The following is a 27,762-nucleotide window of genomic DNA, read 5'->3' as shown; positions in this document are numbered from 1 at the left end:
GTACCATCTCATGCTGGTCAGAATGGCTGCTATCAAAATGTCTACAAACAATAAATGCTGGAGAGGGTGCTGAGAAAAAGGAACCCTCTTACACTGTTGGTGGGAATGCAAACTAGTACAGACACTATGGAGAACAGTGTGGAGATTCCTTAAAAAAAGTGGAAATAGAACTTCCATACGACCCAGCAATCCCACTGCTAGGCGTACACACCGAAGAAACCAGAACTGAAAAAGACACGTTTACCCCAATCTTCAGTGCAGCACTGTTTATAATAGCTAGGACATGGAAGCAAACTAGATGTCCATTGGCTGATGGATGGATAAGAAAGCAGTGGTACATATACACAATGGAATATCACTCAGCCATTAAAAAGAATGCATTTGAATCATTTCTAATGAGGTGGATGAAACTGGAACCTATTATACAGAATGAAGTAAGTCAGGAAGAAAAACCAATATAGTATACTAATGCATATATATGGAATTTAGAAAGATGGTAACAATGACCCTATATGTGAAACAGCAAGAGAGACACAGATGTAAAGAACAGACTTTTGGACTCTGTGGGAGAAGGCGAGGGTGGGATAATTTGAGAGGGTAGCACTGAAACATGTATATTATCATATGTGAAGTGAATCGCCGGTCCAGGTTTGATGCATGAGACAGGGTGCTCAGGGCTGGTGCACTGGGATGACCCTGGGGGATGGGATGGGGAGGGAGATGGTAGGTGGATTCTGGATGGGGAACACATGTGTGCCCATGGCTGATTCATGTAGATGTTTGGCAAAAACAACTACAATATTGTAAAGTAATTAGGCTTCAATTTAAATAAATAAATAAATAAAAATACTTTAAATATATCCTGCCATTCCCTTCTGGCCTGCAGAGTTTCTGCTGAAAGATCAGCTGTTAAGTGTATGGGATTTACCTTGTATGTTACTTGTTGCTTCTCCCTTGCTGCTTTTAATATTCTTTCTTTTTTAGTCTGTGTTTATTCTTTCTGTGTTTTGTCTTTGTTAGTTTGATTAGTATGTGTCTTGGAGTGTTTCTTCTTTGGTTCATCCTGTATGGGACTCTTTGTGCCTCTTGGACTTGATTGACTATTTCCTTTTCCATTTGGGGAAATTTTCAACTATAATCTCTTCAAACTTTTTCTCATATCCTTTCTTTCTCTCTTCTTCTTCTGGGACCCCTATAATTCGAATGTTGGTGCATTTGATATTGTCCCAGAGGTCTCTAAGACTATCTTCAGTTCTTTCCATTCTTTTTACTTTATTCTGCTCTTCATAAGTTATTTCCACCATTTATCTTCCAGCTCACTGATTTTTTTCTTCTGCTTCAGATATTCTGCTTTTGATTCCTTCTAGAGTGCAGTGGCACCCCACTCCAGTACTCTTGCCTGGAAAATCCCATGGACGGAGGAGCCTGGTGAGCTGCAGTCCGTGGGGTCGCTAGAAGTCGGACACGACTGAGCAACTTCACTTTCTGTTTTCACTTTCATGCATTGGAGAAGGAAATGGCAACCCACTCCAGTGTTCTTGCCTGGAGAATCCCAGGGATGGGGGAGCCTGGTGGGCTGCCATCTCTGGGGTCGCACAGAGTTGGACATGACTGAAGCAGCTTAGCAGCAGCAGCAGCAGAGTATTTTTAATTTCAGGAATTGTGTTGTCTCTGTGTGTTTATTCTTTAACTCTTCTAGGTCTTTGTTGATTGATTGTTGCATTTTCTCCATTTTGTTTTCAAGGCTTTTGATCACCTTTACTGTCATTATTCTGAATTTTTTTTCAGGTAGTTTGCCTATTTCCTTGTCATTTATTTGGACTTCTGTGTTTCTAGTTTGCTCCTTCATTTGTGTAGTATTTCTCTGCCTTTTCATTATTTTTTTTAAACTTATTGTGTTTGAGGTCTCCTTTTCCCAGGCTTCAAGGTTGAATTCTTTCTTTCTTTAGGTTTCTGCCCTCCTAAGTTTGGTCCAGTCGTTTGTGTAAGCTTCATATAGGGTGAGATTTGTGCTGAGTTTTTGTTTGTTTCTTTTTCCTCTGATGGGCAAGGCAGAGTGAGGCAGTAACCCTGTCTGCTGATGATTGGGTTTGTACTTTTGTTTTGTTTGTTGTTTAGATGATACATCCTGCACAGTGTGATACTGGTGGTTGGGTGACACTTAGTCTTGTATTCAAGTGGTTTCCTTTGTGTGGGTTCTCACTATTTGACACTCCCTATAGTTAAGTTTTCTGGTTGTCAAGGGTCTTGGACTCAGTGCTCCCACTCCAAAGGATCAGGGCTTGATCTCCCTCCAAAGACCAGCCTAGGTCCAATCTATCAAGAGGAATTTCACCTGCAATGAGAAGGCCTTTACTTGAGTTCCAAAAGCCAATGCACAAGAACACAATGGAGATCTCTGACTCAGCGGAAACTCACTATTGCTTTCCACATGGAATGGCCTCCTTGGATTGCAACAGATGATTAGACGATCTGTCCTTGGCAGTGGTCAGCAGAACTGAAGCTGAGAGCGAACTAAAGGCAGAATCTTTACCACTGAGCCATCAGGGAAGCCCAAAATAGATGTTAGATATAGCACTAATAGAAGTTTAGTGAACTGAGAGAGTTAGCAGACAGGCTGGAGCATTATGGAAAAAAAGGAATTAAAAATAATGGAAAGAGTGTAAGAGACATAGTGTATATGTTTAATTGGAAGTAATAACAGATCAAAGAGATACTAAAATTGACAAGTGATACCAAGCCATTGATTCAAAAAAACTAGTGATCTGAAGCAGAATGAATCAGAACGAAGCAGAATGAATCATAACTAGGCACTTCACAGTCAAACTGAGAAGACAGTAAAAAGGAAAATATAATTGCAGCCAGAGAAAAGAAAGCACACTACATTCAAAGGAGAAACAATAAGAAGAGCAACTGACTTTCAAGAAATACAATGAAATGATATCTTTAAAGTGCCGAAATAAAATACTGTAACTGCTAAGCCAGGACTTGACTCTCAGGGAAAATACTCTTTTAAATGAAGATGAAATAAAGTTTATTTGGTGGCTCAGATGGTAAAGCGTCTGCCTGCAATGCGGGAGACCCAGGTTCAATCCCTGGGTTGGGAAGATCCCCTGGAGAAAGAAATGGCAACCCACTCCAGTACTCTTGCCTGGAGAATCCCACGGACGGAGGAGCCTGGTAGGCTACAGTCCATGGGGTCACAAAGAGTCGGACACGACTGAGCGACTTCACTTTCACTTTTCACTTTCAGAAAAGTCAAAAACTGATACAACTTATTGCCAGCAGACTACACTAAAAAAACACTAAAGAGATTTCTTAAAGTTAGGAAATACTGATCCTTAAAAAATAAAAAGTGAAAAAGTTATGAAGAATACTTTAAAAAGTAAATATGTGGATAAATCTATATGAACACTGACTGTATTAAGGAATTATAATAATACATTGAGAGGTTTAAAATATGCATAGAATTAAAATTCAGGTCAACAATAGTACACTAGATAAGGAGGGATTGAGTTAAAATATTTTATATCATTGAATTATGGAGGAAGTGGTAAAAGTATTAGTCTATAGAAGGCTAATAACGTGAGGATGTATGTCATAATCTCTAGCATAACCACTAAAAGAATAATTAAAAACTGAAAAACTAACAAGTCAATAGAAGGAAAACGGAATAATAAAAATTAACTGATCAATCTAGACAAATTGCCCATAATCTCCCAAGATTTCTTCAGCCCTTCATGGTATCAGTGTTATATCTTCTTATATCCATGAATTGTCACATTTTTACATGTACCTGACTTTCCCAAAAAGTCCTCTATCTGGTACATTCTATGATGATAAAACCTGAGAGTTTGGGCTGCATCAGCTGCCACAGTAGTGTCCGGATTTGGGGGGGTCCTCTCTTGTCCCTTCGGAGAAGGCAATGGCACCCCACTCCAGTACTCTTGCCTGGAAAATCCCATGGATGGAGGAGCCTGGTAGGCTGCAGTCTATGGGGTCGCTCAGAGTCGGACACGACTGAGTGACTTCATTTTCACTTTTCACTTTCCACTTTCATGCATTGGAGAAGGAAATGGCAACCCACTCCAGTATTCTTGCCTGGAGAATCCCAGGTACGGGGGAACCTGGTGGGCTGCCATCTCAGGGGTCACACAGAGTTGGACACGACTGAAGTGACTTAGCAGCAGCAGCAGCAGCTCTTGTCCCTTTCTCATCATCTTTAAAAGAAGAGTAGCTGAGAGATCTAACGACGGTTAGCCTTGTTTCTCAGTGTCAATTTTTCATAGAAACATAGCTAAAGTATCTGCCCATTCTGTTGTGCATCTGTGGCCCCTAGACATTTTAACTACCCAGTGACTAGCCATCAAGAAGCAAATGAATTGCCCATTTGGCAATATTTTTGGGACTTACAGACATTGTGGCCATATCATAAGCACTAGTGGTTATTTGCCCTCAACACCAGAGAAGATGCTTCCCACCCTTCAAATGAAACAGTTCAACTTTTCTGCCATGTTCATTCCACATTTGGTACCACTGTCAAGAAAAGGGTTCAGTCAATCACCAGTAAGATACATTGAGGCAGGCTGAGTCACAGACACATGGGTGAGCAAAAAGCACAAGTCCCATTCTCTCCTTATCCTATAAAGAGACATGCTTGGGTTGGGTGCAGCTGGAAGCACCAGGACCACCCTGTGTCAATCTTCCTTTCCATACTATGAGCATGAAAGTGCCACGGTAAGCACAGGATAAATATTTGAGCTCGGGTGATGGTTGTTCAGGAGACATGTTGAAAACGAGAGCTGTTCAGCAACCTTGAGGGAAGTTGAGATCATGAGAAGCCCCTCACTTTATTAGGGGGATGGAGGAGCCACTGGTCCCACTTAGCCCACTGTCAAGTCACCCTGAGGAAGCCTGTTATTATTCCATATATAATTTTTTTTAATTTCCCAACATGTTTTCTGGGAAAAGTTCTATGGTGAAATACATTTGGAAAATGCTGTATTTTATAGACCCTTTGGGAAATAACAGAATGATCTCTGTTCATTTCCAAGGCAAACCATTCAGTATCATGGTAATCCAAGTCTATGACCCGACCACTAATGCTGAAGAAGCTGAAGTTGAATGGTTCTATGAAGACCTACAAGGCCTTTTAGAACTAACACCCCCAAAAGATGTCCTTTTCATTATAGGGGACTGGAATGCAAAAGTAGGAAGTCAAGAAACACCTGGAGTAACAGGCAAATTTGGCCTTGGAGTACAGAGGAAGCAGGACAAAGGGTAATAGAGTTTTGCCAAGAGAATGCACTGGTCATAGCAAACATCCTCTTCCAACAACACAAGAGAAGACTCTACACGTGGACATCACCAAATGGCCAACACCAAAATTAGATTGATTATATTTTTTTGTGGCCAAAGATGGAGAAGCTCTATACAGTCAGAAAAAACAAGACTGGGAGCTGACTACGGCACAGATCATGAACTCCTTATTGCAAAATTCAGACGTAAATTGAAGAAAGTAGGGAAAACCACTAGACCATTCAGATATGACCTAAATCAATTTCCTTATGATTATACAGTGGAAGTGAGAAATAGATTTAAGGGACTAGATGTGATAGGCAGAGTGCCTGATGAAGAATGGTTGGAGGTTCATGACATTGTACAGGAGACAGAGATCAAGACCATCCCTGAGAAAAAGAAATGAAAAAAAGCAAAATGGCTGTCTGATGAGGCTTTACAAATAGCTGTGAAAAGAAGAGAAGAGAAAAGCAAAGGAGAAAAGGAAAGCTATACCCATTTGAATGCAGAGTTCCAAAGAATAGCAAGGAGAGATAAGAAAGCCTTTCTCAGTGATCAATGCAAAGAAATAGAGGAAAACAACAGAATGGGAAAGACTAGAGAGCTCTTCAAGAAAATTAGAGATATCAAGGGAACATTTCATGCAAAGATGGGCTCGATAAAGGACAGAAATGGTATGGACCTAACAGAAGCAGAAGATATTAAGAGGTGGCAAGAATACACAGAAGAACTGTACAAAAAAGATCTCCATGACCCAGATAATCACAATGGTGTGATCACTCACCTAGAGCCAAACATCATGGAATGTGAAGTCAAGGGGGCCTTAGGAAGCATCACTACAAACAAAGCTAGTGGAGGTGATGGAATTTCAGTTGAGCTATTTCAAATCCTGAAAGATGATGCTGTGAAAGTGCTGCACTCAATATGCCAGCAAATTTGGAAAACTCAGCAGTGGCCACAGGACTGGAAAAGGTCAGTTTTCATTCCAATCCGAAAGAAAGGAAATGCTAAAGAATGCTCAAACTACCACACAATTGCACTCATCTCACATGCTAGTAAAGTAATGCTCAAAATTCTCCAAGCCAGGCTTCAGCAATACGTGAACCATGAACTTCCAGATGTTCAAGCTGGTTTTAGAAAAGGCAGAGGAACAAGAGATCAAATTGCCAACATCCGCTAGATCATCAAAAAAGCAAGAGAGTTTCAGAAAAACATCTCTTTCTGCTTTATTGACTATGCCAACGCCTTTGATTGTGTGGATCACCACAAACTGTAGAAAATTCTGAGAGGTGGGAATACCAGACCACCTGAGTTGTCTCTTGAGAAATCTGTATGCAGGTCAGGAAGCAACAGTTAGAACTGGACATGGAACAACAGACTGGTTCCAAATAGGAAAAGGAGTACGTCAAGGCTGTATATTGTCACCCTGCTTATTTAACTTATATGCAGAGTACATCATGAGAAACTCTGGGCTGGAGGAAGCACAGGTTGCAATCAAGATTGCTGGGAGAAATATCAATAACCTCAGATATGCAGGTGACACCACCCTTATGGCAGAAAGTGAAGAAGAACTAAAGAGCCTCTTGATGAAAGTGAAAGAGGAGAGTGAAAAGGTTGGCTTAAAGCTCAACATTGAGAAAACGAAGATCATGGCATCTGGTCCCATCATTTCATGGGAAATAGATGGGAAAACAGTGGAACCAGTGGCTGACTTTATTTTTTTGGGCTCCAAAATTACTGCAGATGGTGATTGCAGCCATGAAATTAAAAGATGCTTACTCCTTGGAAGGAAAGTTATGACCAACGTAGACAACATATTAAAAAGCAGAGACATTACTTTGCTGACAAAGGTCCATATAGCCAAAGCTATGATTTTTCCAGTAGTCACGTATGGATGTGAGAGTTGGACTATAAAGAAAGCTGAGTGCTGAAGAATTGATGCTTTTGAACTTGGTGTTGGAGAAGACTCTTGAAAGTCATTCGGACTGCAAGGAGATCCAACCAGTCCATCCTAAAGGAGATCAGTGCTGAGTGTTCGTTGGAAGGACTGATGTTGAAGTTGAAACCCCAATACTTTGGCCACCTGATGCAAAGAGCTGAGTCATTTGAAAAGACCCTGATGCTGGGAAAGAGTGAAGGCAGGAGGAGAAGGGGATGACAGAGGATGAAATGGTTGGATGATATGACCGACTCAATGGACATGGGTAAACTCTGGGGGTTGGTGATGGACAGGGAGGCCTGGTGTGCTGCGGTCCACGGGGTCGCAAAGAGTTGGACACGACTGAGCGAGTGAACTGAACCGAACCGGAGATCTATCTAGTAAATTAGTAACCTTGTGGTTCTAGAAGTCCCTCCATTTAAAAACAAAACAAAACAAAACACACACACACACACACACACACACACACACATGTAAACAATGTTTTCCAAGTTTTCATGTTTTATTGTTGTTCAGTCACTCAGTTGTGTCACTTAGTCACTCAGTTGTGTTGTTCAGTCACTCAGTTTTTTGTGACATCACGGACTGAAGCATACCATTCATGATTAGAGAACCTTTTAATCACATCATGATTTTTAATAAGCCAGAGAACCACTGTTTCATTGAATAGATTCTATGAATGCTGACCCAGGACAGGCATGGCAAATAGATTTCAGCACGATTTCCAACTCTGACCAGTAGAGGTAGTCTAGAACATACTGTTGAGAAGAATATAAGAGTTTGATCTTATCAGAAAGAATACAATTATTGACAAACCATAGCTGCCGTGTAGGCAGACTATAATGGCAGTATAAGGGTAATGGACTTGCTGGTCTTAATCTAGGTTCTTTAGCTTCATTTTCTCTGGCAAAGGATTGTTCTAGTTCAGAATTAGTGACACAAGAATTCCTCCAATAGGAACTCAACTAGGAAAATGTGAAATCTTTATTCCTTATAATTTGTTCTTGTTCACTGAGTCTTTACTGAGTGGACTGGTCCTTCAGGAAGGGGAGGAGGTTCTTTATATTGAAGGGAATGCTCTCAAAACTACCATATAAAATAAATCCTGGAATTGGAATCTAACTCCAAGCTCAGTACCCAGGAGGATACTCCATACCCAGATGTCCCCATGCCTGTAGCCTTGGTCAGGAGCATTTGAGCAGAATCTAGGAATTTCTCCCAATTCTCTGAAGCCTCTTTGGCTCTATCACCTATGAATATTTTGGGATCCTCCACTGTGAAGCTGCTCAGGGCTTTGGAGCCCAGTGCTCTCCACCTGGGGATCTGTTGTCAGAGATGTGGTTTTGTGTGTGTACCTGCACACCTAGAAGTACATACATGTACAAGTGTGTACAAACATAGTGGGGTGCACAAACACAGTGGGGGGCACAGATTAGGACTCACCTGATATCCACAGGGTCCAGGGCCAGAAGAAGAAAATTCTATGATACAAACCACTTCAGCAGCTGATGCTTCTTCAGTTTGCAGTGTCACCGGAGACACTGGTAGTCTGGAAGGAGGAAAAGGGAGACAAATGTTTCAGCTTTAATGGGATTTTCAAAGATGTGCCAGGTATTGTCTGTTGGGACTCCGTTGACACTCCCACCCATCCCCTCCCCTGTGCTGAAGAGACTGGAAGCATTGAGATGAGAGTTCTCAGACTCCCTTGCCAATGTGAGCTCTCTGCATGAAATTTGGAAGGGAGCAGGGAGTTAGAAACCATACTTCCCCTCTAGCTGGAAAAGTAGATAAGTATCTTTCAACAGATGAGAGTTTAGTTTTCATTTTATTGTAGTTGATTTACAGTGTTGCATTAATTTCTGCTATAAGCAGATGTGGGCTTCCCAGATAGCTCAGTTGTTAAGAATCCACTTGCAATGCAGGAGACCCCTGTTTGATTCCTGGGTCAGGAAGATCCCCCGGAGAAGGGATAGACTACCCACTCCAGTGTTCTTGGGCTTCCCTTGTGGCTCAGCTGGTAAAGAATCCACCTGCAATGTGGGAGACCTGGGTTCGATCCCTGGGTTGGGAAGATCCCCTAGAGAAGGGAAAGGCTCCCTACTCCAGTATTCTGGCCTGGAGAATTCCATGGACTGTATAGTCCAAGGGGTCACAAAGAGTCAGACATGACTGAGCAACTTTCACTTTCACTTTCATAAGAAGATGTGAGTTTTGCAGCACCTGCTAGACTCCCTTACATGTTAATCACCCAATCACCCTGGAGCCATGAAACTCCTGTGCTGTCAGCAATGATTTTCTGCGGTTTTCTGACCTCTGGGTCTCCGAAAAAACTTTCTGACCTTTTTCTGTACCATGGTGATCCTGAAAAGTAGTGGTGGCTCCTGATCTGTACTCCTCCATTCTCTTTTTCACTTCTGGAATGATGACAACCAGAGTTCCCTGGAAATCATGTTGAAGAGGGCAGAAATGTCAACAGCCTGGGTCCATATGGGGAATGCCATCTGTCATTATGGAATACCCAAGGTTAATTTTTTTTTCTTGTTTTGTTATTCTTTCTTTAAAAAATTAGTTTAATTGGAGGCTGATTACTTTAAAATATTGTGGTGGTTTTTGCCATACATTGACAAGAATCAGCCATGGTGTACATTCTAAACCCCACTCCTACCCCCCTCCCAATCCCATCCATCTGGGTTGTCCCAGTTTACCAGCTTTGAGTGCCGTTTCATGCATCAAATTTGGACTGGTGATCTATTTCACATATGGTAATATACATGTTTCAATGCTATTCTCTCAAATCATCCCACCATCGCCATCAGCCACAGAGTCCAAAAGTCTGTTCTTTAGATCTACGTCTCTTTTGCTGTCTCGCATATAGGGTTATCGTTACCATCTTTCTAAATTCCATATATATGCGTTAATGTACTGTATTGGTGTCTTTCTTTCTGACTTACTTCACTCTGTATAATAGGCTCCAGTTTCATCCACCTCATTAGAATTGATTCAAATGCATTTTTTAATAGCTGAGTAATATTCCATTGTGTATATGTACAACTTTCTTATCCATTAGTCTGCTGATGGACATCTAGGTTGCTTCCATGTTGTAGCTATTGTAAACAGTGCTGTGATGAACACTGTAAACGGTAATAAACATTATAAACAGCTATTGTACACAGTGCTGTGTGGTAAACGTGTCTCTTTCAATTCTGGTTTCCTTGGTGTGTATGCCCAGCAGTGGGATTGCTGGGTTGTATGGCTGTTCTATTTCCAGTTTTTTAAGGAATCTCCCACACTGTTCTCCATAGTGGCTGTACTAGTTTGCATTCCCACCAACAGTATAAGAGGGTTCCCTTTTCTCCACACCCTCTCCAGCATTTATTGTTTGTAGATTTTTTTATGGGAGCCATTCTGACCAGGGTGAGATGGTACCTCATTGTGGTTTTGATTTGCATTTCTCTGATAATGAGTGATGTTGAGCATCTTTTCATGTGGTTTTTTATTTTATTTTATTTTATTTTTTTAGCCATCTGCATGTCTTCTTTGGAGAAATGTCTGTTTAGTTCTTTGGCCCATTTTTTGATTGGGTCATTTATTTTTCTGGTAATGAGCTGCACGAGCTGTTTGTATATTTTGGAGATTAATTCTTTGTCAGCTGTTTCATTTTCTATTATTTTCTCCCATTCTGAAGGCTGTCTTTTCACCTTGCTTACAGTTTCCTTCACTGTGCAAAAGTTTTTAAGTTTAATTAGGTCCCATTCATTTATTTTAGCTTTTATTTCCATTACTCTGGGAGGTGGGTCATGGAAGATCTTGCTGTGATTTATGTCAGAGAGTGTTTTGCCTATGCTTTTCTCTAAGAGTTTTATAGTTTCGAGTCCTACATTTAGATATTTAATCCATTTTGAGTTTAGTGTATGGTGTTAGAAAGTGTTCTAGTTTCATTCTTTTACAAGTGGTTGACCAGTTTTCCCAGCATCACTTGTTAAAGAGATTGTCTTTTCTCCATTTTATATTTTTGCCTGCTTTGTCAAAGATAAGATGTCAATAGGTACGTGGGTTAATCTCTGGGCTATTTTCTTCCATTGATCTATATTTCTGTCTTTGTGCCAGTACCATACTATCTTGATGACTGTAACTTTGTAGTATAGTCTGAAGTCAGGCAGGTTGATTCCTTCAGTTCCATTCTTTTTTCCATGGTTGATTCATATGTAAGTAGGAAAGCAATTGTGTCTGAGCCATTATATATATATATATATATATATATACACATACACACATATATATATATATACACACATATATATATATATACCTTTTGGTCTAATTCAGCCTAATACAAGTGTTGTTCCATATGTGTAGTTACTGTTAGTCCCTGGAGTTTGTGGACAGGCAGTTGAGCTTACAAATAGTGTGCCTGGGCATCTGAGAGGTGCCTGGGGTCTATTTTCCCCATGGTGTTACCAGCACAGGTATGTAGACTTACAAAGAGAGCTATTTGGACCTTTTTCCTGGGCTCAGTACAGCTGGGTCCTCTTGAGTGGCTGAGACATGTACAACATGGAGGACAAGGAGGCCTGGATTGGAGATCACTGCAGTGGTTCTTAAAAAGTCTTAAGTAATCCATCATTGAGCACCCATTCCTTTACTATTCTCCTCCCTCACAAGCTCCTGTACAACAGAGGGAGGGAAGGAGTAGGGAGAAACATTGGCTGGGAAGTCAAGTAGATTAGGTCCTAGTCTCAGCCTATTAACAACTCTCTGAAGCTTCCTTTCCCTCCATCGGCTTGAGAGTCTTCAAACTCAGAAGGAAATTAGTGAGAAGCATCAGTACTGAGAATCAGAGAGCATCCCAATCCTATCCCTCATCCCTGATTATATCTGTGTCTCTGTGTGTCAAGCAGAAGTCATAGCTGCTAAACTAGAGGGTCTGAGAAACCTTATTTGGATTCAAGGTGTATATTCTGAGGACCAGTACATTAGCATCACCTGGGAGCTCATTAGAAACAGACTCTCAAGGCCCACCACATAACTACTGACTCAGAGTCTGCAATTTAATCCCAAGGGGATCCCTCTATGCCTTCAAGTCTCAGATGTACTGATCCAGAGGCGTGGGGGAAATGGCCAATGTCAGCTTGAAAATAAAGAATGGGATTTGCAGTCAGGAGACCTAGGCTCTACTTTGAGTTCTGCCCTTTACTTGCTCTACACAATTCACCAAAATATGTCACCACTCTCAACTTTATTCTTAAATGAGGTTGCTCTCATAACCACTGAATGGAGTAGAGGTTAATGGTATATATTCTGGAGCCAAACTGCCTAATCTTAATTGTTTATTTCATTTACTAGCTGTGAAGCTTTCAGTAAGTCACTTGACATGCACATCCTTCTGTTTCCTTATCTGGAAAGTATAGTTTAATAACGAGGGATTCTAATAATAATTTTAAGTTAGAAGTGAATATAAATAACATAGGACAGTGCCTAGCACAGCCTAAGTCCACAGCACATATTATTACACACCGGCTTTTTACAGCATCTTTTAAGAACACAAAGAGACCTTATTCCTTATGGGGTTTGCATGGTGTACACCCTTCTCAGCTGAAGGACACAAACACCCAAAGGCTGAGGTTCTAACCTCTAGGCCATCAGACATCCATGAGACTGGCTTCATGCTATCATTTTGGAGCCATCAACCAGTCCCCTGGGTTCGATTCCCACTTTGTCTATTCCAGCTCCACTCACTCCACACATTTTCCTGCCTGCGGGAAATCTGCAGGAGTAGCAGCTCAGAGAGCTATGCAGTCCACTCAGGAGATGAACACTTGAATTGGCCTTCCCTTTTCCTACAGAAACTCATGCAGTTCAAAAAGCAGAATGTAATCAAGGCATTGCTCAACAGACCTGTCACCACAGTCATTGCAGGGAAGACTTCCAGGAAGAGGGCGGTACCAGGGACCTTCAGCAGAACCCTACAGCTCAGCAAGAAAACAAGCTCCCTCAGCTGCCACTAGGCAAACCTAGACAGTGTATTAAAAAACAGACACATTACTTTGCTGACAAAGGTCTGTATAGCCAAAGCTATGCTTTTTCCAGTAGTCATGTATGGATGTGAGAGTTGGACTATAAAGAAAGCTGAGCGCTGAAGAGTTGATGCTTTTGAACTGTGGTGTTGGAGAAGACTCTTGAGAGTCCCTTGGACTGCAAGGAGATCAAACCAGTCCATCATAAAGGAAATCAGTCCTGAATATTCATTGGAAGGACTGATGATGAAGCTGAAACTCCAATACTTTGGCTACCTGATGTGAAGAACTGACTCATTGGAAGAGACCCTGATGCTGGGAAAGATAGAAGGCAGGAGGAGAAGGGGACGAAAGAGGATATGTTTGGATGGCATCACCGACTCAATGGACATGAATTTTAACAAGCTCCAGTAAATGGTAAAGGACAGGGAAGCCTGGTGTGCTGCAGTCCATGGGATCTCAAAGAGTTGGACATGACTGAGCGACTGAACATCAACAATAGCTGCTGCCCAATGCACATCCTCAGGACCTCTGCTCCTCAGAGGTGGGAAAATCCCAGCCTTGCTCTCTGAGTGCTGCTCCTTAGGTTGGCCACCTCCTCACAAACACCAAGCAGATGTACTGCTGAGGGCACAGTCAGAGTGTATTCACAAGCCCCACCCACTGGGATGGTTGTAACAACCAACCTGGGAATCTACAGCGACAATGTGTGCAGGGTCCCCATGGCTGGATGATTCCCTAGGATGACTCAGGACTTGGAAACACTGTTATGACTTCTCAGAGTCTGGGAGTCCTACTGAATTGTTATATACATATTTGATTTATGACAGTTAAAGTAAAATCAGCAAAGGGAAAGGCGCAGGGGTGAAGTCCAATGGAACCAGTTGTGAAATCCAGTTGTTCTCTCCCAAACGAGTCACATGGACAACACTTAATTCTCCCAGAAACGATCTGTGACAACGCATGCAGTGTCACCAATCAGGGAAGTTCAGCCATGACTAGGGGTCCAGAGATTGTACTGGAGGTCAGGCATGCAGGCATGCAGCTTCCATGTGACCACTTCAGCTACTCAGTCTACAGCCCCCAGATGTCAAATGAACACAGCATGGCCCAGGCAGACACAAAAAAGATGCTCATCATAAATCACACTGTTAGCAGGAGCTACCTGGTCAAATGAAACAGAGAGGGCTGGAATACAGAAATACCCTACTAGGCAGAACATACCAGGGTCTTTGGGGTGGCTTCCCAGGAGCGGACAAGGACCAGTCTTCATCAGACAGGCTTTTCTTTGGAATATAAGGGTTTGAGTAACTGGGATCTTCTGGAGTTACCATTTACAATGAATTTTAACTTATTAATAATTAGAGACTTAATTGCCATTTAGAAATGTTTTCAGTTGGGTATGAGTGGTGATCCTGGGCAAGGGTGGTGGCAAAGTGGAAGTCCACAGTGCAGGAAGGAGCAGTAATGGGGACTAGCATGCTCCCTAGTGTTGGGGAGAGGACAGCAAATGCTGCCACCAATTGCCAGGTGCCTGCTGTGGGCAAAGTCCTGGGTTTGGAGTTCTAGAGATGTTCCTTCAAGCAATCATGAGAACTGTTTGGATGGGTGGTCTTTAGCTATGATGTAAACGAGGCTCAAAGGGCCAGTAAGTGGTGGAGCCAAACCTTCTCTTCTATGGACAGAAAGATCCCAACAGCTGGGCAGAGTGTGGGCTAGAAGAATACCTTGGCATGTTTCCTGGATCCTGGATGCCCAAGTCACACTAGAAAAAAGCTGTCACTGTGTGAACAACCACACGTCCTTCACCAGCCCCTACTTTCTGTGTGAACACTCATTCCTGCCAAGTCAGGATACGGGGAGAGTCTGACCAGGACAAAAGACCAGGTCTTTCTGCAACTAGGGGTTTCTCTACTGTCCTAGGGACACTATCACACTAACTCCATTAAATTTCTCTTGCCTCTTGACAGTGTTGTCAGAAAAGGTTATCAGGTCACTTCTTCTGGAACTAGACAGGTTAGGATCCCCAAATCTGGCCATCATTTACAAATGCACAAAGAATTCATGGGGCGGGGAGTCCCCACTCACATGACAGTAAATAGACTCTTCTAGGGCTTCTACACAAGACTGGGACAGAGTCACTTCCCAGGAGACGTCCAGGTTGTAGATTTGGGCTATGATTCATCCAACTACCCTGGGAGTATCAATTAACTCATAGGGGCAAAGGGAAAGAGAGGGAGAAAGCAATGTGTTCATATGGAAGAATAAATAAATGTATGCTGGATGCCATGACTGCTTTCCTCACTTCTATCTCTCAACAGTGCCTGGCAGATATTGGCTGTAGCACAGGAGTGGGCGTTCTGAGCCCAGATTCTGCCCTGCCCAGACCAAGTTCTGCTTGCAACCAGGGAAGTGCCACAGGCACACAGCACACACTTAGCCTCTCTCCCCAAGACCCTGACAAGAAACAGAAAACTTTCCTGACAAGCACTACAGGCCTTTTTAGCAGACCACGTTGCCACAGGCTGGCATCATCAGAGAAACTGTTCTCCCCTAATTTATGCTGCATTTTCAAAATGGGCAAAGCCCAGGTTCTCCAAAGATCCCCAGGCTCCAAGAAACCAGAACTCCTCGGTTTATTTCAGGAGAATCAGGCATCATGGTTTCTTCATTCGTGCATGCTGCCGGCCCAGCAACCTGGCTCCCATCCGCTGCTCCAGGCAGCTTCTTGAACTGTGCCTGACCTCTGCCCTCTGATCCCTGACCTGACACCAGAGCCCGGGTCCAACGGGCCGGCCCCGCCTCCAAGATGGCCGCACTCATGTAGGTTGTAGTTACGCTGAGGCTTCTTATTCTGATGATCTAAAGAAAGAGGAGAGCGTGGCTTTGCGGGATGGAGGGATGGGAACTCCCCAGGGAGCACAGCCACAAGGAGACCCGGCGGCGCAAGAGGACGGGGAGAGGAGGCCTCGGAGGCAGCGGACCCGGCTCCACTACGACAGTCTGCGCGGAGGCCGCTTGCCTCCCGCCGCCCGAGACGCCCCCCACCCCCCAAGCCCCAGCCTTTCGTACGACTCGTCGCGGAAAATGGTCGCACTCCCTCGTCGCTTCATCTAACCTCAGAGGGAGCCACGTCAGAACCAGCGTCCCTGAAAGGCGCCATGTTGCCCACTGGCTGTCTTGCCATCCCCCCAGCCCCCTCACCTCCCTCCTGCGCGTGCGCAGCACTTGGGCTCCCAGGGCAACGGGGAGCGGAAGTGTTCTGCTCACCAAGAGGGCGGTGCGAATTGGCGCTGGCTGTTTTACGCCCTCAGACCTCGGGTTCCTGGTAGTTTAGTAAGGGGAGGCGAAATTGGGGACGGGCTGGATGGGGAGGTCGGAGGGGCCGTGGGCCGTGGGTAATGAGCTCGCGCCCCGGGGGTGTTGAGTGTCAGGGCCGTGGGGCGGGGAGGGGACTACGGAGTTTACGAGCGAATGGTTCATTAATTGATTCCTTTAGCAACTGTTTACTTGGTGGTGGTTTAGTCGCTAAGTCCTGTCCGACTCTTGTGACCCCATGGACTGTAGCTCGCCTCTGTCTATGGGAGTTTTCAGGCAAGAATACTGGAGTGGATTGCCATTTCCTTATCCAGGGGAATCTTCCCAACCCAGGAGTCGAATCCGGGTCTTTTGCATTGCAGGCAGATTATTTACCGACTGAGCTATGAGGGAAGCCCAACTGTTTACTTAGTGCGTAGTGAATACCAGACAGCATTGTTGCACGTTAGTCATCACAATAGCCCCATGAGTAGGCACGATGATTCTCTTCATTTTACAGAGAGAAAGCAAGAACAGAAAGGCTCGGGCACGTGACCAAAGTCACACAGTAAACTACGGGGATCCTTGTTATTTTTTTCAGCATACTATTTATGTGTTTCTAACTAACATACCTTGAATTTATCACCTTTATTGCTTACTGTCTCTCCCCTGCTAAGAATATGGCTCCTCAAGATGGGGGAACTCTGTTCATCTAGAACAGGCATAGTAGGCACTCACCTCTGTTATTAACCAAAGAAAAGCAGCAGAGCAGGTGGTCAGCTTCATTCCAGAGCCCAGACTCTTAGGAAGTAAGGCAGTCCCTAGCTCTTTATCTAATGGTGGTGGTAACTGAGCTTACTAATGTCAATTTTTAAAACTAGAGGGAGGCACTGTGCCTTCTAGTGTCAAGGGAAACATTTGGATTTTCCTCAACTTTGCTCCATCATAGACGTTGCTAACTGCATCTCCTGTGTGGTCATTCCCTTTCCAGGGTCAGGGTTCATAACAGCCAACAGCTCACCAGCTTCAGATGCCAGCTGATCTACCATGGGCTTCCTTAGTTAGTCTACAGAAGACCCAGTCTGAGACCTCAAAAGGAGGTGAGTTTGCCTGGTCGAAGGTAGAGACATGGTCCTGAAGGGAAGGTCCTAGCAAAGGTATCTTTGTCTTTGAATCCTTGGGTCCTGCCTCCTTAGTAATAAGACAGCTCATTTGGGAATTCCCTGGTGGTCCAGTGGTTAGGACTCCATGCTTTCACTGCTGAGGGTCCAGGGTTCGATCCTTGGTAAGGGAACTAAGATCCCACAAGCCGAGCAGCCAGACCAAAAAAACAAAAAACCCTAAACCTCAAAAAGATAGCTTCTCTGAGGGGAGTTGGAAGAGAAGCACCAGACCAGACCTCAGGGCAGAGTGGGGAGATCCACAGGACAGACTCAAATGCTCTAGTTAGAGGTAAGTGGCTCACAGTATAGCAGGTTCTAGAAGAACTGAACCTGCAGTGCCCTCTGTCCCTTCCTTCAGCTGAGAGAGAGCAAGACTTCTAGCCACCATCAAGAGCTATGTCATGGTGGTCAGTTGAACCTCTATTGCAGGAGAGAGATGAAAGTTATGGATGGATGGAGGGATGCTGCCCTGCGGTAGTGCTAGCAAGGACATGATCAGGCTGGAAAGATTGACTCCCTACCTCCCAGGACTTTCTCCACTCTTAACACATTTGTGCACACAACATTTGTGCTCCCCTCTTGTGCTGTGGGCTATTTCAGTCAGTCCCATAGTAGGAACAATCCACTTGCCTATAGCAGAAATGTTGAATCTCCTCTGCCCTGACTAAATGACTAAATGTTTTTGGTTTCTGCATGTCTGTGAAATCTCAGAGTAGTCTCTACGTAGCCATCACCTAGCTATGCTACCCCATTTTCATGCTAGTAACTGGGTCTGGAAGCATGACTCACTAAGCTCCATCTTGCTGAACCCTGTGGTTCTGACACTAAGGCAGGGATTGCTAGAGTGGCAGTGGTTAACAAAAGCTCCTTGCTGAAAATTTGTTTTGAAAACTGCCAAATAAGGAAGAGCTTGGCAATCAAATGGCCATGATGGGAAATAAGGAAGTATTAGGGAGGGAACAGGGAGCTGGTGGGCCGGAAGGACCGGGGTGGGGGGGAGCAAGGTCAGTGGTTTCCAGTTCCATGTGGACGTGACCAATGCCAGGCCCTTAACCTCCCTCCATCCCCCTACCTTTCACCCTCCACCCCTTTCCCTTCCGCCCTGCACTCAGCCCTGGTTAGTCTCCTTCCTCCAAACTGCAAGTTGTCCCTGTCTCCAGACTGCTCAGGGTGTGTCACTTCAAGGGCTCAGTGTGATAATTAGGTGATTTGTAATGATTTCTCCTTTTTATTTTACTAGTAATTAATATTGTCAAAAGTGATAAAATGCAAGTAAACAAAAAAGGAAAGGTGAAATCAACCCTCAGAGGTAAGCAGGGTCAACATTTTAATAGACGTTCTTCAGTACATGCATATAGCTTAACAAAGGAGATCCCACCCACCTGCTTTCTGGTAACCTACTTTTAAATATGTTAAGACATGAGAACAGGATTCCATTGCATTTTTAAAGCCCATGTGGTATTTCCCATTTTGTGTGTCTTATTTTTTTTAAACTTGAGTCCCCTTTACTGGAGGTTTAGTTGCTTCCAGATTGTCGAATGGTGGAAACACCTAAAGTTAACATCTTTGCAAATAAATTATGATAAATTCCCAGGCATAGAATTCTTGAGAGAAAGGAAATATCAGGTTGTTAATGGCTTCTGAGTAGAAGTCTTTAAACACAAGTCATACATCTGTCTAGGGAGAGAAAATCAATTCCCATGAGATTGTGCAAAACTCATGGGATCTTAGCCAAGGGAACAGCCTGGAGCTACCAAGCCTTGTGTTCTGATCATCCTCACTGTGGGGCAGGGGTGATTGTTATTAGGTTGGTGATGGTGGTCTCAGGGCTGTGTGCAATGACCTTGACCCTCCTGATTCTGCCTTCCTAGATCTCCATCCTTGGTCTGAGCAGGACTGATGGTCATGTCCCAGGTGAGTTACTAATTTACCCCTACTTTGTTTCCTGTTAATTTGAGGCAGCAATTAGGAAATTATATGGCAACCTTGAAAAAATATCTGTTAGTTCCCTCAGCTCTGGCTGTTTTCTGCTCAACCTGTCATCCACCTCAGGTTTCTCCAGTCCTTCCTCTATTCACCAAAAAGGAAAAAAAAAAAAGGAACAAGATAGAGAAGAAAAGACATTTTTGTCTACTTCTTACTCTTGGAACTGTGCTTCATATTTTTGCCTTCTCAAAGAAAATTGCTTAAATGCATAAACTTACCTTGCTTTTTCTATTCACTTTCAGTTCACTTTTTGCCTTTTCTTTATGTTTAAAATTGTGAAAGTGTCTCATGTTCTAATATGCATAAAATAAACAGAATCCAAAAGATCCCTATTTCTTCCCCCAGTACCACATTCTTCCTCAGAGATGCCCACTGTTAGCAGTTTGTTGATAAGGTGCTGTAGATGCATTTACTTCAGTTTAATTAACTAAAAATAGAGGTACATGTTGGAGAAGGAAATGGTAACCCACTCTAGTACTCGTGCCTGGAAAATCCCATGGACGGAGGAGCCTGGTAGGCTACAGTCCATGGGGTCTCGAAGAGTCCAACAGGACTGAGCAACTTCACTTTCATTTTTCACTTTCATGAATTGGAGAAGGAAATGGCAATCCACTCCAGTGTTCTTGCCTAGAGAATCTCAGGGATGGGGGAACCTGGTGGGCTGTCATCTGTGGGGTCGCACGGAGTCAGACATGACTGAAACGACTTAGCAGCAGCAGCAGAGGTACATGTAATGTGTATTTTTTCTCAAATGCCATCACACCCCCATACCCATCTTGCTTTTCCCCCTTGATTATATTATGAGTGTTGTTCCCCATCAGTACATAGAAACTGTTTCAGTTCCTCTTTCATGGTATGGATGTCTCATTTAACTATTTCTCTCTTCATGAATGAGTTTTTTTGTTTTATTTTTCTGTTGTAAACAGTGCCTCATGAACCACTTTATATTTATCTGTTGGCCCACTAGTACAGGTATTTATGGAGAGTACACCTGGAAGAATTTTTGAACCAAAGGTATTCACACTTTAAATTTGCTTTCCCAAATCCTGGACTGATTGTACTTTCACAAAATTTTAAATACCAGATAATTTCTGTGTTCAACTCTTCTAGGCTGTTGTTGAAAGGTTAGAAGGAATCCAGTTCATGCTATGATGCCACCTAAATTCGAGGAAGTTACTACAGAAAAGTAAAAAGCGAAAGACCATTTTTATTTAAGAATATGGATGCGGAAATTCTAAAAATGTGTTCTGAATAGAGCATTAATAAATTGAATTGAGCATTTTTTAAAAAGTACTCTGTACCTAAACTAACACTTTGTTCAACAAAAGGTGAAAAATAATTTTCCTTCTCACCCTGTTTCCATATCTCCTTCATATTTCATGCATGCTGCCAGAAATCGTGTGTGCATATTTATTTGTCTCGATGGAAGAATCCCCCTTTCTTTTATTTTCTTCCTTTTCACATATTACAGCACATTCTAGTCCTTTCTGTGGCCATTTCATTTCACTGTGTGTTTGATCAACCTTAGCTTTTCTCACCTCAGCACTTTTGACCTTTGGGTCACATAATGCTATGTTGTGGAGGGGTGCCATGTGCATTGGAGGATATTTAGCAACATATCTGGCCTCTACCCTCTGGGTAGAGGGATGCCAGTGCCCTCCCCCCCCTCCCCCCCGCCTTGTTGTGACAGTGGGCTAAGGAGAAGTGTGTTGTTGCAGGAAACATTGACCTTCAGGGACGTGTTTGTGGACTTCACCAAGGAGGAGTGGCAGCAGCTGGACGCTGCTCAGAAGAACCTCCACAGGGATGTCATGCTGGAGAACTACAGCCACCTGGTCTCCGTTGGTGAGGAACCCGCCACAGGGTGACTGGAACACACCCCCTCGTGTTTCCCTCTCTGGGCTGCTGCAGCTCAGGGGCGTCTGGGCCCTGAATGAGGCAGGCCTCAGGCTCCCGGTCAGGAATGGTCATGCTCTCGCCTTCTCTGTGGATGGTCTGCACTGAGGGCCCACTGGCTAGGCTCACAGGGCAGTCACCAAAGCCAGACCATCCCCACCCTGCAAGAATGGGCCTTGGTTCTGGGATGCTGCAGGTGTTCATAACCAAGTCCTCTGTCATTTCCCCTCAACAGGATACCTTGTGGCCCAGCCACATGGGATCTTCAGGTTGGGACAAGGAGAAGAGGAAGCCAGGATAGCAGCTGGAGAAAGCGTGATGTGGAGCTGTCCAGGTAAGCCCATGCCAGGCCAGCTGGGCCAGACAAGGGGACCTTCACGGCTCAGGGAGATCTTGGCCTCAGTGGCACGTCCAGGAACTTGTCTCAAAAACCCCAGGCTTGGGGACACAACTGAGGGCTGATGGAACAAGCTGCTGTGATAGCTACATGATGCCCCACCTGCCACCCCTCTGCAGCCCCTTATTCTTGGGGTTCAGAAAGAGGCAGCTGCTATTGTTCTCTAGATCCTGTCTCCACCTTCTAGCATCTCCAGTATAGGGAGATGTGCCTAGGTTTGTCTCTTTCCTCTTCCTCCCCCTTTCTGAAAGCTGTTAAACCTTCTCTCTTGGGTATTTACATGTTCATCAGAAGCCAAGCAGATGGAAGGATGATCTTTCCTCTTTATTTGGCATATTGTGGGCCCTTAAAGTCTGAAATGCAGTATCTTTTACCTCAGGGAAATTATCCTGCCTGGTTTATTAGTTTATTGGAGTTGGGATGGACAAAAGAGCTTTGCTTAGTGACCTTCAGCTCTACCAGGCCAGGTACCACTGTGTCCTTGTCTGTTCTCAGTTTGAGGCTAAACAGTGTCAACTTCACACAGATTTCTGTTTGCTTATTTCTCTCAGGCCATTCCAAATCTTACTTGATTCCACCTGTTGTCAGATTCCTCCTCTTATCAATACTTCCCTCCTGCTTAACTCTTTTGTCTTTTGTAGTATCTCTGTCTACTAAAATAAGTAAACCTGAGAGCATATTACTTACACAGTGGCATGCTTCAGTGAGCACTGTCTGCTTTCCTGTTTGTTTGTTTGTTTTTGCTCAGGGTCCCTTATGGTGACCAAGGAAGTCTCGAGACATTGCTCTTCGTCTTTTTCTCTCCCACTCTTGGTGGTTACCCTTCACTGCACTCCATGGACCAGCAGCCTGGGCATGGCCTGGGCTCAGAGTAGAAGTGCAGATTTGGGATCCATTTCAGCTTTACTGAATCTGCATCTGCTTTTCAACAGCTGTTCAGAGATTAGTTTCATGGCTGCAGCTGTAGTCAGACAGGCCCAGCTGATTCCAGGTGACTCTCTAGATGGCTTCCCTAGAGCCCACTCCTGCCTGGCAGGTGCACCCTCTCACTCAGAGCATCCCTGAACCTTCTCCCAGGGACATTTTGACCTACAGTTTACTCTTTATCAATCAATCCCATATCTGCTGCTCCATAGAGATTCATCAGGGTTTCTGGTCTGCTGATGGCCTGCTTTTTCCTTCTTCCAGTGTTTCCAGGAATTGAGTCTCATTCTTATTTCAATATTAATTGTGGAAGGAGGAAGCACAGACTCAAAGGCAGCTTCCACCCTTTGAAGACACATTTCCCATGTTGAGTCTGAGTGTGCAGAACAGTCTGGGATATGAAGTAATTGCAGTGCGTTTGCAGTCACACCTCCAAGGGCAGCTTCTTTTCAAGGTTTCTAATTCCTCTGATGAGCATCTCCAAAGGTCCAGGGAATACCTTCACACCTACATTTCTCTGTTCGCTTTCCCTCCTATGAAAAATAAGGATTTAGTTCAGTTAACCTTGATCTTCTGCTCTGCAGGGCTTCACAATGTTCGTTAAATTTTTATTTTTCCTTTCTTTGTTGGCTATCTATGTAACTTTCAGCAACATTGCTAAGCTTCTGTTTTTGCATTCCAGTTGGTAACTTTCTTTAAACTGTAGCCAAAAGCCTGTGGCTTAATTTTCTACCTGGAACACAAACCCCTAGAGGCAAGAGTCCATATCTTATTCTCATTCATCCAGGTGTGGGGCTGTAGAGGCACTAAGTAAGTATTGCTTTGATTGTTTTGGACTGGGGCAGAGGAAGGAGGTTTGTTATTCTTCCATAGCCCAGTGGTGAAGAGCTTGGACTTCGGAGCTCACAGCCTAGATTCAGATTCTAGCTTCTTCACTCACAAGCTGTCACTTTGTACACGTGACTTAGCTGCTCTTTGCCTGTTTGTAGAATGGGGCTAAAGGCTGAACTTACAGGACTGACAGAATTTAATGCGTTGATAAATGTCAAGCACCAAAAAAATGTGCATAGAAATAAAGGAAGTTCTCAATATATGTTATCACTCTTTGTATTATTGTTATTAGCCATATAGAATATTTGTTTAATGTAATGGTTGTCAACCAGAGGTGTATCACTTATGGAGGTCTAGTTATGTGCATTGTCACATTCCAGATAGTTCTGATATCCATGTCTAGTTCAGATTCATTGCTTTAAATGTCTGCTGACAGAAGTTCAAAGGACTGTGAGACTTAGCAAGGCCATCACCCAGGAGCATGGGTCAGATTGGATAGTAAATAAGAGCACATAGCCTCACTACTGGATAGCTTGGTTCTCTTCCCCCATTCCTCCATTCTTCAAGCTACTTCAGGGCTTATATTTTCCTCTGGGCCCTGGATGAAATCTCTGACAGATCTCATAAATTCTCAGATTGTTCAGAGATAATAAAAATCTTCTGTCAGGATCCACAGATCAAGAGTAGCCTCGCTGTCATATTTATTATTTTCAATTTGTTGAGGTTTTCACAGAAAGAACTACCTTTGTTAATTTTCTTTATTGTGTTTTCCATTTTGTTGATTTCTCCTTTTACATTTATTTCCATTTCTACTTCTTTGGGTTTACTTTGCTGTTCTGTATCAGTGTCTTTTTCCCTTCAACATTTTATTATAAAAATTTTCATACAAAACAAGCAAAATAATTATAGTTTGAACATCCATGTAATACCATTTAGATTCTACAATGAATGTTTTGCTGTATTTGCTTTATTGCCTATCTGTGTGCTAATTCCTCTCTTCTTCCATCGGTCTCCCTATTTTTTGTGTGTGGAATGCATTTCAAAGTGAGTTGTGGATATCAGTACACTTCACACCTAAATACTCCCACAGGCATGTCATTAACTAGAATAAAATATTTCTTAGTATTTTTTCTATCCTTAATGCTTAACAGGTATTTTCATAAAAGGAAATGCAAAACCAGCACAATATGATAGTGGGTTGTATGTGGTAATGTTTTAATGTAATTTCCAGATGCATTTTACATGTACTGTCATGATATATGTAACTCCAGTGTCTTCTTGAAAATGAGGTTTGGGTTATTGAGGTATAATTTATATACCATGAAGTTCACCTCTCTTAAGTGTACAGTTCTATGTATATTGACAAATATATAGTCATTTAAATACCACCACAGTCAAGCTATTGGACATTTTCATTCCCCTAAAACATTCGCTTGTTCCTGTTTACAATTAAACTTCTCCCCTACTCTCACATCTGATCTTGTTTCTTCTAGTTTTGTTTTTTTCTAGAATGTTATATAAATGAATCTTATAGTATATAGCCTTATGCATCTTGCTTCTTTCATTTACCTTAATGCTTTTTAGGTTCATCTGTGTTGTGACATGTTTCAACAGTCTGTTCCTTTCTGTAGTCAAATGATACTCCATTTGCTTACCATAGACCAAGATATGCACTTTTGAATTTTTTCTTATTTTTGGTTATTATGAAAGAAGCTGGTATGAACACACTCATGTTTAGGCATTTGTGTGGGAATGTATTTTCATATTTTTGGGGTAAATAGAGTGGGATTGCTTGGTCATGTGGTAAGTGTATGTTTAACTTCACAAGACATTACCAAACTGTTTTACAGTGTAACTGTACCATTTTGGATGCCTACCAGCAACATATAAAAGTACCAGTGTTTTGCTCTCTTGACAGCACTTGGTATTATTAGTATTGTTAGTCTTTCTAGAAGCTGTGTAAGAGTAGCTCATTGTACAATGAATTTGCATTTCTCCAATAACTGATATTCAGCATCTTTTCATGTTCTTTTGTTTGCCATCTATATATCTTTGGTGAACTATTTCTTGTAATCTTTTGCCATTTTTGTTATTATTAAATTGTGAGAGTTCTTTATATATTCTGGATGCAAGCCCTCTATCACTATGTGTTTTCCAAGTCTTTACTCCCATGCTGTGGCTTGTTTTTATCTTAACAGTGTCTTTCCCAAAAAAGACATTTTTAATTTTGATAAAGTGCAATTTATCAAATTTTTCTTCTACGGTTCATGCTGTTATACCCTGTATAACAATTCTCTAACACAAGGTAACAGAGATTTTCTCATATTTTTATTTCAGAGGATTTATAATGTTAGCTCTTATATTTATCAGGCTTTCCTGATTGCCTAGTTGGTAAAGAATCCACCTGCAATGCAGGAGACCCCGGTTCAATTCCTGGGTCAGGAAGATCTGCTGGAAAAGGGATAGGCTACCCAATCCAGTGTTCTTGGGCTTCCTTTGTGGCTCAGTTGGTAAAGAATCCGCCTGCAATGCAGGAGACCTGGGTTTGATCCCTGGGTTGGGAAGATCCCCTGGAGAAGGGAAAGGCTACCTACTCCAGTATTCTGGGCTAGAGAATTCCATGGACTGTATAGTCCATGAGGTCACAAAGAGTTGGACACGACTGAGTGACTTTCACTTTCACTTATATTTAGGCCCATGGCCAATAATGAGATGAATATTTTTACCTGGTATGAGTTAAGGGTCATTGTTTTCCTTTTTTTTTTTGGCATATGCATATTTAATTGTTCAAGCAGCATTTTTTAGAAGACTGTGTCTTCTCCATTGACTTACCTTGGTACCCTTATCAAAAACAGTTGAGCACATATGCATTGATCTGTCTGCCAACATGGCAGACAGGTATCAGGTACAGGTATCAGGTACATGGCATCAGGTACAGTGAATCTTCCAACTTTGTTCTTTTCATAATGTTTTGGTCCTTGATATTTTCATATAAATTTAAAAAGCAGCTTGCCAATTTCTGCATGAAAGCCTACAGGGATTTTGTTTGGGATTACTTTGAGTCTGTGGATCATTGAAATACTAAGAATATTGAGTCTTCCAATTCACAAACATAGTGTATCTCTCAATTTATTTAGGTCTATAAAAATTTATCTCAGTATCTCAGTAATATTTGGTAGTGCATAGGTCTTGCATAGGGAATACAACTGCAATTTAATATTTCATTTTAAACACACCTATTTGCTTTTTGTCAGTATCTCCTTTGTGTGTTTTTTTTTAATTTAGTGGTTGCTCTAGCAATTAAGAGATACATACTTTATTAACCCTTTCACCACATATAGTTATATTTTAAGACTTCAAGTCATATGTAGAAAGTTTATAGCAATATAGGTCACTTCCCTCCCCTCTTTTATCTTATGCTATAGGTTTCAAATGTATCCACAACTGTCATACATATTTTAAAGAATTCAAAAGGAGAAAAATAGCCTGTATGTTTTTTTTTTTTTTGCACCCCCATGGACTGTAGCCCACCAGGCTCCTCTGTCCATGGGATTTCCCAGGCAAGAATACTGGAGTGGGTTGCCATTTCCTTCTTCAGGGGATCTTCCCAACCCAGGGATTGAACCTGTATCTTCTGCAAGTCTCCTGTATTGCAGGTGGATTATTTACTGCTGAGCTACCAGAGAAGCTCATTCTGTATATTTACCCAAATGTTTTTGTTGTGGTGGTTGTTAATTAATTTTAATTAGAGGTTATAGTTACTTTACAATCTTTTAGTGTTTTTTTCCGTACACTCACATGAATCAGCCATGGGTGTACATGTGTCCTCCATATCCTAAACTGTCTTCCCACCTCCCTCCCCATCCCATCCCTCAGGATCGTCCCAGTGGACCGGCCCTGAGTGCCCTGTCTCATGCATCGAACCTGGACTGGCGATTTATTTCACATATGGTAATAACACATGTTTCAATGCTGTCTCTCAAATCCCACCCTTGCCTTCTCCCACACTCCAAAAGT

The 27,762-nt window shown here is 42.7% G+C and overlaps 1 protein-coding gene and 1 long non-coding RNA gene across 12 annotated transcripts in view; one reads left to right on the top strand and one right to left on the bottom strand.

The window, feature by feature from the left end:
* Positions 1-1,955: 1,955 nt before the first annotated feature.
* Positions 1,956-16,474, bottom strand: LOC129638435 (uncharacterized). Of its 3 annotated transcripts, none has more exons than XR_008707794.1 (3): positions 9,577-9,723; positions 8,681-8,786; positions 1,956-2,335 (listed from the first exon to the last, which is right to left on the bottom strand). It is a non-coding gene; the product is annotated as an uncharacterized LOC129638435 (long non-coding RNA). The 3 variants fall into 3 exon arrangements; XR_008707793.1 differs by lacking the exons at positions 1,956-2,335; positions 9,577-9,723 and adding exons at positions 7,833-7,995; positions 16,370-16,474; XR_008707792.1 differs by lacking the exon at positions 1,956-2,335 and adding an exon at positions 7,833-7,995.
* The window catches only part of ZNF674 (zinc finger protein 674), a 37,753-nt gene continuing 25,980 nt past the window's right edge, over positions 15,990-27,762 (top strand). The window contains exons 1-7 of one of the 9 annotated variants that reach the window (XM_055562851.1): positions 16,452-16,579; positions 17,540-17,648; positions 18,952-19,020; positions 19,583-19,625; positions 20,670-20,711; positions 21,416-21,542; positions 21,829-21,927. In XM_055562851.1, coding sequence (XP_055418826.1) covers positions 19,611-19,625; positions 20,670-20,711; positions 21,416-21,542; positions 21,829-21,927 — 283 coding nt within the window. In that variant the 5' untranslated portion in view covers positions 16,452-16,579; positions 17,540-17,648; positions 18,952-19,020; positions 19,583-19,610. Of the gene's footprint in view, positions 16,075-16,451; positions 16,588-17,539; positions 17,649-18,951; positions 19,021-19,582; positions 19,626-20,664; positions 20,712-21,415; positions 21,543-21,828; positions 21,928-27,762 lie in introns of those variants that run through there. The other 8 variants (XM_055562849.1, XM_055562853.1, XM_055562850.1 and 5 more) reach the window with 8 other exon arrangements.

The sequence above is a fragment of the Bubalus kerabau genome, chromosome X, assembly GCF_029407905.1.
Source record: "Bubalus kerabau isolate K-KA32 ecotype Philippines breed swamp buffalo chromosome X, PCC_UOA_SB_1v2, whole genome shotgun sequence".
NCBI lineage: Eukaryota > Metazoa > Chordata > Mammalia > Artiodactyla > Bovidae > Bubalus > Bubalus kerabau.
The sequence above is the reverse complement of the archived record's forward strand: the minus strand, read 5'-3'. Positions and strand labels throughout refer to the sequence as shown.